We start from the raw sequence: 12,737 nt of genomic DNA on the forward strand, positions 1-12,737 counted from the left end.
GGTTCTAGAATAGCCTAGTTAGTCCCGATCTAAATCTGACTAAGGTATGGTATTGGTATTTTTTGAAGAAGGCTGTGCACAAAAGAAGTCCTGAAGAATGGTCAGAAATCACTAAAGAATCATGCCAAAAGCACATTGACAAATATCCTAATCGTTTAAAATAGGTTATTATTGCTAAAGGTGCCTCAACTAGCTATTATTTTCATTTTTCTTGTCAAGGTATGAATGCTTTTGAATTAGCAATTTTTTGGAAAAAAATAAATAAAATAGCCTGCTGATTAATTGTAAACATCTATTTCTTGTAACTTTTATCCTCGTCCACAAAAGCAACTAAAGTTTTTTCCTATAATTGTTTTCAAGAAATTAAAAAGTTCTTTAATATTTCCATTCGGTAATGTAAACTTTTATATGTGTATCTATATATATATTATATATATATATATATATATATATATATATATATATATATATATATATATACACACACATTTATATTATAACATTTACACTTGCTAACCTGTTTCTTTCAAAACTGCCTGCAATACCCTTATAGCTAATGGGAGTAAACAGCAGGGAAAATTATTCAAACGTCTGTTACCTCTATAATTATATATATATTGAAGGTTGCCTACTTGCACTGTAGTTTTTCTGTTTTGGGGCACCACTGCTCTTTAACTTTTTTTTTTCAACTTGAAAATGCATTGATGGTCATAACAAAAATTCTCCCAGATTTGGAAATGCCACTTCCCATCATGAAATATTTATCAAAAGGCCAATAAAATGTATGTTCAAACATGGTAGTATTCTGCCATGCTGTCAATGAGTTTTCTCCAGGTAAATACATTAATTGAGTTAAGATGTTGTGTTTGGATGACATCTTTACATAGGATAACATGTAGTGGAATTTTTACAAATCTGTAACAGTTAATGGTTATTTTCTCATGCGATTTATATTATTACTAGTTTAGGATTTGAATACTATATTCTGAAAAAAAAAAATAGAAAACACACTTTTACCCAATGAAGTGGCCATGAACCAACTTATTAGTCTGTTTAAAGGTACCATCTTTTCAATGTCTTTATGTGATGCGGTAAGTGCTAAATACAGTCAAATAATATTACATCACAAAACTCTTAACAAAACTTTATTTCAGTGTACATGGATGTCTGTATTGTTTAATGTGTAAGACCATTCAGTGGAATTAAACATATATGGAATTTAATTAAATGAACACTATGGATGTATATGGGAACATAAAACTGATTTGAATGACAATCATCATCAGATATTGTTTTGCAAGTCTTTGCAACTCTACAGCACACATTTAGAAGGAGAAAGCACTATACACACTCAATTATTCCAAGCCAGTTTCACACAACTCAGTGTGTTATTGAATATTCCAAAAAAAAAAAAAAAAAAATCCAGTCAAAAATAACCTTTTTAATAAAACACCACAGTGACAAGGGAAAAGCAATGTTCCAGTGTAAAAAAAAAAAAAAAAAAAAAGTGTATTCAAATAAAGATGATTTTCAGTCAGACACATCCAATTAAGCATTCCTGTGTTTTGATGTCTTCATGACATTCCCGTTACCACCTGGTCTTCAAACTTCTCAAAACTGTCTAAACTTCAAGGGGTAAGATGGGGTGTGTCTTTATATGCTGTCCAGTTTCTGCAGGAGGTACGGAGCTGTAAATAAGGAAACAATTAAATTGTCAGGCTCCACTCATCTCACATTGATGTGAATCATCCCAATAAACTACTCTCTCTCCATCCATTAGATATATTATATATAAACAAACAAACAAACAAACACGCAGTCAATTCTTGTTAAAACTAACTCTGATTAGTCGAATTTTCTAACGGTTTTGGCCAAATTTAAGTCACTTATTGCAAAGTAGTTGTTATAATATGAATTCATTACACGAATTTCCCCAATTACTTTGAAGCCCCAATCGAACTGAAAAAAAAAAAAAAAAAAAAAAAAAAAAAAAAAAAAAAAAAAAAAAAAAAAAAAAACGCCCTAGTTTGAACAACTGAGGGCAAAGGATACTGGGAAGCACATCAACATGCATCCAGATTAGGGACTCTGTTCTGTTTTTAGTGCCATTTTGGGACTGATGCATTAGACTAATGCACGGTATAAAACCAAATGTATAGCCGATATTACAATCTTCAAACATGTTTGCCTTTTGGGTTTGTGTACGGAATAAACCAAGTGTCTAGCATAAACATGCCTTACCAGACTCCAACCTAAACAAGAAAATGGATCGTAAATTTCCTTTATCCTGATCAGTCAGTAGGAGGGTTTATATCTCTGATAAAGGACCTCGAATGTTACCTTTCAAGTATGTTTAATCAAAATCCAAATCAATCATGAATCCCGAGTGAAGGCTTCGAGATTGAATTCTGGGCAAACCGCATTACTCACAGAATGAGGAAAAAAGTTTGTATTCATCATTAACAACAAACTATTGCTGCATAAAATTACGAAAGAAAACTAACAGAAAACAATTTTTGTACGTATGTATTTTATAAGAGCATTAGTACCATCCTGCGAAGGTTTTATCGTCTGGTAAAGCCCTTCTCGTTATATAAATGCGCTCGCCTTCGACTCGGGACATTGATTTAAAAACACGAGGCGGGTCTTACCAGACGATAAAGCCCTCTTCAGGCTCTACCGCTTAACTGTGACGTCAATTAAACGCACATTACAGCTGTTATTTCTCGCTGCTGTGTTTAATACAATGAAGTCATTTAAAAAAAAAAAAAAAACTATTAAAATATATCCGCTAGTATAAACGCTGCTTATTTTTGTGTAGGGTGTGTGATACTCACTGACTCTGAGCAACGTCACATATATCAGAAAGTTCCTGACAGATGTAATTACGTCCTCTCTCATTTTTTTCTTCATCTCCTCGGGATCCATCTTTGGCCCCAATCCCTCGATCTTGAACATTTTGGTGTTGTTTCACTTGCACGATTACTGACACTCTCCTTCCCAGTCTTCTCCTCTCTCGTCAGTAAATTCTGACCTTCTAGCTCTTCTGTATAGACCAACTACGGCATGCAAAAAAAGACAAATCACACAGTCAGGAAAAGAAAAAAGTCGCGGCACTAAGAAATAGCGCCTCTATCGGTTGTTGTGGTTAATTCCTTCATTCAAAGTGACGTATCCTTTGTGCAGTGAACTAGCAACAATAAGCAAAAATAACAACTTCCGGTGCCAATCTCACATAACAGTTAAAAGAGAAAGAAGAATCAGCAAAAAGCAGAACAGCATATTATTATTATTATTATTATTATTATTATTATTATTATTATTATTATTATGAGAAAAGGTCTTCTTTAATCCATACAAGGTAATTAGGATTTCCATTACCTGTAAAATTATACTTATTATGGAGGGAAGGACATTATATATTTTATTATTATATTATTATTATTATTATTTACAGAAAACGTTCGGAAAGAAATGATAATTTAAATCCTGTATATTAAACTAATTTTATTATTTTTTGTATCCACTTTTTTGTACACTTCAGCTCATCTGAAACATATATATATATTTTTAAGGCACTTTGTGTGTGTGTGTGTGTGTGTGTGTATGTGTCTATCTATCTATCTATCTATCTATCTATCTATCTATCTATAGATAGATAGATAGATAGATAGATAGATAGATAGATAGATAGATAGATAGATACACACACACACACACACACACACACACACAAGTGCCTTACAAAAGTATTCAGACCCCTGACCAATTCTATCATATTACTGAATTACAAATGGTACATGGAAATTTCGTTCTATTTGATATTTTATTTTAAAACACTTAAACTCAAAATCAATTATTGTAAGGTGACATTGGTTTTATGTTTGGAAATATTTTTAAGAAAAATAAAAAACTGAAATATCTTGCTTGCATAAGTATTCAACCCCTGTGCTGTGGTAGCTCCCAGTTTGCACCGATGAAATAAATTGCCCTAACGAGGACATAACTACCTTACCATTGGCCTCCACCCTTGAACCATTAAAGTTCCTTCCCATTTTCTGGATAAAAACCCCACTGTTGATGGATCAGTGGTAGTTCTGTGAATCTGAAGGAAAATGAAGACCAAAGCGCATTCTACAGAAGTTAGAGATAAGGTAATACAAATGCATAGATTAGGGAAAGGGTACAAAATAATATTCAAGTGTTTGGATATCCCAGTGAGCACAGTGGGATCAATAATCAGGAAGTGGAAGCAGCATCACATCACCCAGGCACTGCCAAGAAAAGGCCGTCCCTCCAAACTCAGCGCTCAAACAAGAATGAGACTTGTGAGAGAAGCCACAGAGGCCAACAATCACTTTGAAGGGCTACAGAGTTCAATGGCTGGAAGTGGAGTAATGGTGCACCAGTCAACCATATCAAGAGCTCTGCAAAACACTGGCCGTAATGGTCAGGGTAGCAAGTAAGAAGCCGTTACTCAAAAAGTACCACATGAAAGCACGTCTGGAGTTTGCCAGAAAGCATGAGAGTGACTCAGCTGCAATGTGGGAAAAGGTTTTGTGGTCAGATGAGACCAAGTTAGAGCTTTTTGGCTAAAACTCAAAGCACTATGTGTGGCGCAAACCTAACACTGCCCATGCCTCAAGACATACCATCCCTACAGTGAAGTATGGTGGTGGCAGCATCATGTTGTGGGGATGCTTCTCATCAGCAGGGACTGGGCGTCTTGTTACAATTGAAAGAAGAATGGATGGAGCAAAATACAGGAAAATACTGCAAGAGAATCTGCTTCAGTCTGCTAAAAAACTGAAGCTTGGGAGGAAATTTACCTTTCAGCAGGACAATGATCCCAAGCACAAGGCCAAAGCAACATTGGAGTGGCTCAAGAACAAAAAAGTGAATGTCCTACAGTGGCCCAGTCAAAGTCCTGATCTCAATCCCATTGAGAATCTGTGGCACTATTTGAAAATTGCAGTCCACAAACGTTGTCCAACCAACCCGAACAACCTGGAGCAAATCTGCCAAGAAGAATGGGCCAAAATCATTCCGACACTGTGTGCAAAGCCGGTACATACTTACCCCACAAGATTTAAAGCTGTTATTGCAGCAAAAGGTGGCTCTACCAAATATTAATGTGTGTGGGTTGAATACTTATGCAAGCAAGATATTTAAGTTTTTTTTTTATTTTTCTTAAAATTATTTCCCAACATAAAACCAATGTCACCTTACAATAATTGATTTTGAGTTTAAGTGTTTTAAAATAAAATATCAAACAGAGCGAAATTTCAATGTACCATTTGTAATTCAGTAATATGAGAGAATTGGCCAAGGGTCTGAATACTTTTGCAAGGCACTGTGTGTACATATAGATAGATAGATAGATAGATATAGATAGATAGATAGATAGACACACACACACACACACACACACACACAATAAATAATAATAACTATGAAACAATTAAATTGGTGATTAATGAAATAATTAACTTTCTATTACATACTAGTAATACTTTTTTTGATTATTAATAATTATATGTAATTCTACTAATAATGAGTTAACGTTTTCTGCTGTACTTTTATTGCCTGTGGATTACGTAAGAAATAACCCACGACAGGGTGTGCAGTAAGACAATTCTTACCGCACGCCCTGGGTGCGTTTCGCTTATAAAATGTTAAAAAAATAAATAAATAAAAAAAAATAATTACACAAGCTGCCTTTTTTAAAGAAAAAAAAATAAGAGATATATTATGTATCCTTCCACTGAGAAAAAATAGCCCCTGAAGTGAAGACTGTTTGATTGTAACATATATTTTGTAATTTTTTTATTTGCATAAACATTACATTGAATATTGCCATTTATGCAACATTTTTCGAGATGAAATGACATTTGCGAATTGAAAGCAGACTGATTTCCCACTTCTGGGGTAGGATTCAAGGAACAGCCAAACACTACACTGCACTGGCACTCGAGGGGGGGGGGGCTTCCGAGTGTTTTTTTTTTTTTTTTTTGTAAGCGATTATCTTATTCAGGCTTTGCAGTTTTCAAGAGATGCTGATGAATAATTTCTGAGGCTGTTTTCAAACCGATGCTGACAATAATTTCCTAGATTGTAAACCAGGATTAGATGATATGTGGACCAAACGACTTCCGTGTCAGTTTGCGCAGTGCTGCAGTCCTTCCCGTCCAGGGCGAGCAGAATTCTATGCCGAACCCGACTTTGTTTAAAAGCCCAACGGTTGTGTCAGCAGAAAGCAGGAGAGATTTTAATTTTGTTTTAAATATGTTTCAGACATCTGAGGGTTGTGGTGAGATGCATCTGTTGTGTCAAGTTTAAATATTGCACACTCGCTAGTCAGTTTTGTAAGGAGCTATTTAGTTTAATAAGTTAATGCAACTGCTGCATACAATATATTACATGCTGAGTGAGACTTGCCTGGTGATTTTTCAGATGGCTTTTGAATAGTGTTACTACTACTGCTTGCCGCAGAGTTTTCTGTGTTCTATTCTCTGACTAAATAAATACCACAGTATACTGTGGCTCTCAAAAGTATTCACCCCCTTGGACTTTTCCACATTTTATTGTGTTATGGAATCAAAATTGATTTAATTAGGTTTTTGCCACTGATCAACACAAAAAAGTATATAATGTTAAAGTGAAAAATAAAATCTACAAATTGTTCTAAATTAATTACAAATACAAAACAGAAATAATTGATTGCATAAGTATTCACCCCTTTGAGTCAATATTTGGTAGAGGCACCTTTGGCAGCAATTGCAGCCATGAGTCTATTTGGATAAGTCTCTACTAGCTTTGCACATCTGGACACTGCAATTTTTGCCCATTCTTCTTTGCAAAATTGCTCAAGCTCCTAGTTGGTTGGGGATCTTTGCTGAACAGCAATTGTCAACTCTTTCCACATGTTCTCAATTGGATTGAGGTCCGGGCTTTGACTGGGCCACTCCAGGACATTGACCTTTTGTTTTTAAGCTACTCCAATGTGGCTTTGGCTGTATGTTTAGGGTCATTGTCCTGCTGGAAGATGAATCTTCTCCCAAGTCCCAGGTCTCTTGCAGACTTCAACAGGTTTTCCTCCAGGATTTCTCTGTATTTTGCTGCATCCATTTTGCCCTCTATCTTCACAAGCCTTCCAAGCCCTGACGCAGAGAAACATCCGTATAACATGATGCTGCCACCATCATGCTTCCCGGTAGGGACGGTGTTCTCAGGATGATGTGTGGTGTTAGGCTTGCGCCAAACAAAGCGCTTAGCGTTGAGGCCAAAAAGCTCTATTTTGGTCACATCAGACCATAGAATCTTCTTCCACTTGGTCTCAGAGTCTCCCACATGCCTTCTGGCAAACTGTAACCGAGATTTGATGTGTCTCTTTCAACAATGGCTTTCTTTTTGCCACTCTCCCATAAAGGCCAGTTTTGTGAAGCACCCGGGCTATTGTTGCCGTATACACAGTGTCTGCCAGCTCAGCCGTGGAAGACTGGAACTCCTTTAGAGTTGCCATAGGCCTCTTGGTGGCCTCCCTGACTAGTGCCCTTCTCACCCGGATATTTTGAGGACGGCCTGTTCTAGACAGATTCACAGTTGTGCCATATTCTCTCCATTTCTTAATAATCGACTTTACTGTGCTCCGGGGGATATTCAGTGCCTTGAAAATGTTTTTATATCCTACCCCTTATTGGTGCTTTTGAAAAACCTTATTCCGGATTTGCTTTGAATGTTCCTTTGTCTTCATGATGTAGTTTTTGTTAGGAAGTGTACTAACCAACTGTGGGGCCTCCCAGAGACAGGTGTATTTAACGTGAAATCATGTGAAACACCTTAATTGCACACAGGTGGACTCCATTCAACTAACTATGTGACTTCTAAAGACAATTGGTTGCACCAGAGCTTATTTAGGTGTGTCACAGCAAAGGGGGTGAATACTAATGCAACCAGTTATTTTGCGTTTTATATTTGTAATTAATTTAGAACAATTTGTAGATTTCATTTTTCACTTTGACATTATGGACTTTTTTTGTGTTGATCAGTGGCAAAAACTTCTAATTAAATCCATTTTGATTCCATGTTGTGATACAACAAAATGTGGAAAAGTCCAAGGGGGGTGAATACTTTTGAGAACCACTGTACATATACTGTATGTTTATATTGTAGCGTTTCAGGGGAACAAACAGAGCCAGTTGACCGCAGCAAGATCTCATTCATCTGTTTATTCATTCAACGACAGGATACCACAACACAGCCCCGAGTTGGTGGCAGGTAGCTCCTAAATAGAATCTAGAAGTAGAACTAAATTCAACTGCTTTCGTCGTTGCAGCCTGCCGGCCATTACAGCTATTGAGGGCGAGCTATGATTGGTCAACAATGTCATGTGCTTCTTAGTATGTGTTATACTCACAAGTTTCAGTAGGTGATATACTCATTTCAACGTGTGTCATATTCATATCCATTTCAGCATATTCATTTCAGCATATATCTTATCCATGTCAGCATATGTCATATCTATTTCAGCTTATGTCTAATCCATTTCAGCATGTGTCATATTTACAGAACTCTAATTTTGAATTTTGAATTAAACAATGAGCATGAGTGAATTGAGAGTTCCCTTTCAATTCGAAGATGGCCACCAAACATTGTTTTATGGGATATATGCCTGCCTATTGGTAGGTGTCACTGAGCTCTACTATCAAAGCTGCTGATAGGCCCCACTTCCCCCGATGACCTCCTCGGTCCCGCCTACCAAGGGTATAAAACTGTTATGCAGGGAAGGATCAACCTCTTTTCACTTCTCAAGCTGGTAAGGTAAAACCATCTGTATTGCATTGAGCCTTTTTTATTACTTAAAAATCGGTGCATTGAGCTTGCTGCTAGTTCTCTTGCACTTCGTGCTGAAAGTTCGCTTGACGCTTTTCACGGAATCAGTAGCTCCTAAATTGTAGCCCTTTTTTGTCTTTCTAATACTTTACCTTCAGCACCTGCTCGCTTGCTTTGCAGGCTGCTTGTCTTTCTGCCTGTCGTCTGTGAGTTGACTGCCTGTTAAGTATTGATTTAAAGGAGTGAATGTATGTACTTTCACCCTTTTTCACTTGGGAGAGCGCTGTTACTCCAATGGGTCCTAGGCCTGCCTTGTCCCCGTTGTCGAGTTAGTCCACCAGCCGCCTTCGGGCCGCCGGTTGGGGCCTTGTTGTTTTGATTCTTCTGCACGTCCCCACACTTGCGCAGAGGACTAGCTGCAGTGCGGCTGCTTACAGCCTGAACTAGCCGTGTACTCTTCACTGGGGCCAACAACATTGTGGAGTTGAGATATATCTTGTTGGCCTGTGCTTAGTGCACTCTGTGAACAAGGTACACATGATGTGGTGCACGCGATACCCGGTGCTGCATGGCGTTCGGTGTATGTGGTGCACACGGTGCTTGATGCACACGGTATGCTCGGTGCACGCGGTGCTCACGGTATCTGGCGCTGCACGGTACTTGGTGCATGTGGTGCGTTAGTGCTATGGTAGTCGGTGCAAGTATTGCACGTGCTCTCTGTGTTACGCACTTCCTCTGTGGACACGCTGTGCAACTCAGCAATGACGTGCAGGGCTGGGTTTCATGCCTGCAAGGCCTATGGGACTAACATCCAGCAGGAAGACAGCCCTACAAGGTTCTTGCAGCATTTGCACGACTTTTCAGCCCAGAGTGCTTGCCAGTCGCCTGGAGAGTGTTGCACAGGGCGTTCTTTGTCCCCCATAGCGAGTCCTTCCCAGCCACGCCTCTCGACATTGTCACAGAGTCCCTCTGGGGGGATTCCTTCTGCGCAGGTGTCTGTGTCCACCCGCAGCCGCTCCCCATCGCCTGCGGTGAAACGGGTGAAGAAGTCTCGGCAGGCGTGAGACATCATGAATATGAAGGCCCAGATTGCACGGATCATGGAGCTTTTGAAGAGGCAGCAGGCCCCGACAGCTCCGGCCGCGGCCCTCGCGTGTGGCTCTGCCCTCACCCCCAGTGCCACTGAGAGTTGCTGTACTGCCCCATGGCATGACGTGGCTCCTCAGCCTCAGCCCTGAGGCTTGGCTCCCCCGCCTTCCCTGACTTTGTGGAGGAGGTGCGCTCCTCTTGGGATTTCCCAGCCACAGCACCTACTCAGTTGAGGCACAGTTCTCAACTGTTCTCACTGGAAGGGGCAAAGAAGCCTGGTGGAGTTTCTCCCTGTAGACTCCACGATTGCAGCCTTGGTGAAGGCTCCACTGGTGGGAGGTCTGCCCAAGGACCCCATGTGCCCGAACCTGCAATACAGGATTACGGAGACACATGTCCACAGGGTGTACTGGCGGGGGCTCAGAGTACCCGTCTGGCGAACACATCCAGTATGCTGGTTGCATACATGGATTTGCGTGACACCCTGCTCCCAGAGCTGGTGGTCACGGAGTTGCAATTGTTATCACACACGTTGCTTCAGATCTCCGGCCTGCAAGGGCAGGCCCGGGGCCAGAGCCTGGCTGGCCTGGTGGTCGCTGCAAACAGCTGTAGCTGTTGTAGGTGAAGGTGCCTGATATTGATAAGGCTGCGCTTTTGGATGCACCTATATCACCAGGCCATACCTTTGATCCAGCAGCGGAGGAGATCTTGCAGCGGTCTCTCAGAGAGCTCGAGGCATCTAGACAGGTGGCCGCGTTGCTCCCTCTCCCTGCAACAGTACTGGGTAGTGCGAGCCGCTGGCACACACCTCCAACACGGACGGTCACCAGGACGGTGCCAGTCCCCACAGCCCCGCTAGATGACCTTAGGCGTCACCTACATGCATCACCACAGGCAAGAGGCAGGGTTATCCCACAATGTGGAGGGCGCGCAGGCCATGGCCAGTCCATGCAGCAGCACCCTAGAAGGTGGTTCCAGGGCAACCGTCCCAGCAGGGACTTTTAAAAGTGTAATATTGCAGTTTGCACAGTGGTGTTTTGATAAATCTTAATTATGTCTGTAATTGACTGCTTGTATATTTTAACAATTTGTTGTTGCTTTTTAACCACGCTGTCCAATAAAAAAAAAAAGTTCTCATTGCTTTTATATGTATCTTTTGACTGTCTTTTTTTTTTTTTGGTGACATTGTTTCCCGTATTTTAATTTTGCATCCGAATAAAAAGAACTTAATCATTTATCTAATATTTTGTGTTTACCCCACTGAACTGGCGTAGCCGGACTACATATTAAAAATATGTGTTTTGTAACCCGTCTGACCGAGCGGGTGTTACAGAAGGGCAGGAAGGCAGCGGCTTAATCCAGTTACTTGCTCAATTTACATTGATGGCCAACTTGCTATCTGTGCCATGTTTGCCCGCTGTTTTTCTATCAAAATTAGTTTTGGGCGGGGATAAATACACATGGGTGACATAGAGGGGTTCCCCGTGTGTGAAAAGCAGCTTTAAAATAAGTGGTTGTGACAGAGATCGAATGATTCTTGGTGTTAGATCTCCCCCCCAACCTGCAAGGGTCTGTGTAAAGGGAACCCTGGACTAAATGGCATGACAATTTATTCCCATGGGTAGGTGGACGTCGGACATCTAGAAAAGGGGTGGAGCTAATGTACTTGAACTCAATGACCTCGATGGGAAACGGCGTGGCATCCGCGGATTGGAGGAGGAGCGGATGTGCTCTTTAACCAAGGGGTCATGAGGGAGGGCATAAATAGGGATTGTAGTAAAGTAATCTGTTCCTTTATAAATGGTTATAAAAGATCTAAAAAGAGACCCTGTATTGCTGGAAATGTGAGTGCTGTGTTTATTTGTTTGTTTCGTTAAAACTGTCTGTTTGTCTGTTTTCTAAAAAGATTACTAACACGATCCGGAGCTGTAGCCTCTGGCCAGCAACAAACCCGGACACCAGCACTTCCTTGTTTTACTGAGAACTGTCTTTCACCACGAGCACTTGATTCACTCACTGCTAAAACTGTGTTTGTGTTTTGTGTTATGTGTGGGTGAGGAAAAGACTGGACATTTGGTCAAACCCGAGGATTACAAACGAAGTGATAAACGCTGCTGTATCACTTCCATCATTTATTATTTACAGGCTCTGGACATTGTAATTTATTCAATAAACACCTTTGCAGCTGGATATCATTGTCTACTTATTCCGCACTGCATTGCATCACCTGTGTTCACTCACTACTTTGTCACAGTGGCCCAAAACAATTTAACCCCCGAAATACCCCATTTACTTATTCAATTTGTATTACATTTGCGGGATGCGAATAAGAAGCTGGAATATGAATAAGAAGCTGGAATGCGAATAGGAAGCTGACTGAATAAGAAGCTAGCGAATAAGGAGCCAAGTTCGGCATACTTTGGACCCTGTTTATCAACAAGAGCAAAGGGATTCCTATGCATTTTTATTGGTTACACTTTGGAGTGCTGCAGTTCGTGACGTACGACTTGCTCACTGAAATCTTTAGTGTTTTTACAGAGAGAAGATGATACTCTATCTAGGGATACTTCAACATTTAGTGAGCAAGGTGTCTAAGGTGGGTACATGGGGCATCCAAAAATGTGCCCCCCTACATTCTGTATTGGTTATAATGGGCTACACTTTGGGGTGCTACTACTTGTGGGGTACGGCTTGCTCACTAAAATATTTAGTGTTTTTGCAGAGAGAAGACATTAACCTATCTAGGGATACCTCGATATTAATTGAGCAAGGCATCTAAGGTGGGTACATGGGGCATCTAAAGACATGACCCTATG

The 12,737-nt window shown here is 40.2% G+C and overlaps 1 protein-coding gene across 1 annotated transcript; it reads right to left on the reverse strand.

The window, feature by feature from the left end:
- Positions 1 to 1,132: 1,132 nt before the first annotated feature.
- tomm5 (translocase of outer mitochondrial membrane 5 homolog (yeast)) lies at positions 1,133 to 3,054 on the reverse strand. Its single transcript, XM_041256908.1, has 2 exons — positions 2,838 to 3,054; positions 1,133 to 1,688 (listed from the first exon to the last, which is right to left on the reverse strand). The coding sequence occupies exons 1-2, from the start codon at positions 2,956 to 2,958 to the stop codon at positions 1,654 to 1,656; spliced, it is 156 nt and encodes a 51-aa protein (XP_041112842.1). The 5' UTR covers positions 2,959 to 3,054; the 3' UTR covers positions 1,133 to 1,653.
- Between the last annotated feature and the right edge of the window lie 9,683 nt (positions 3,055 to 12,737).

The sequence above is a fragment of the Polyodon spathula genome, chromosome 1 (assembly GCF_017654505.1).
Source record: "Polyodon spathula isolate WHYD16114869_AA chromosome 1, ASM1765450v1, whole genome shotgun sequence".
Taxonomy (NCBI): domain Eukaryota; kingdom Metazoa; phylum Chordata; class Actinopteri; order Acipenseriformes; family Polyodontidae; genus Polyodon; species Polyodon spathula.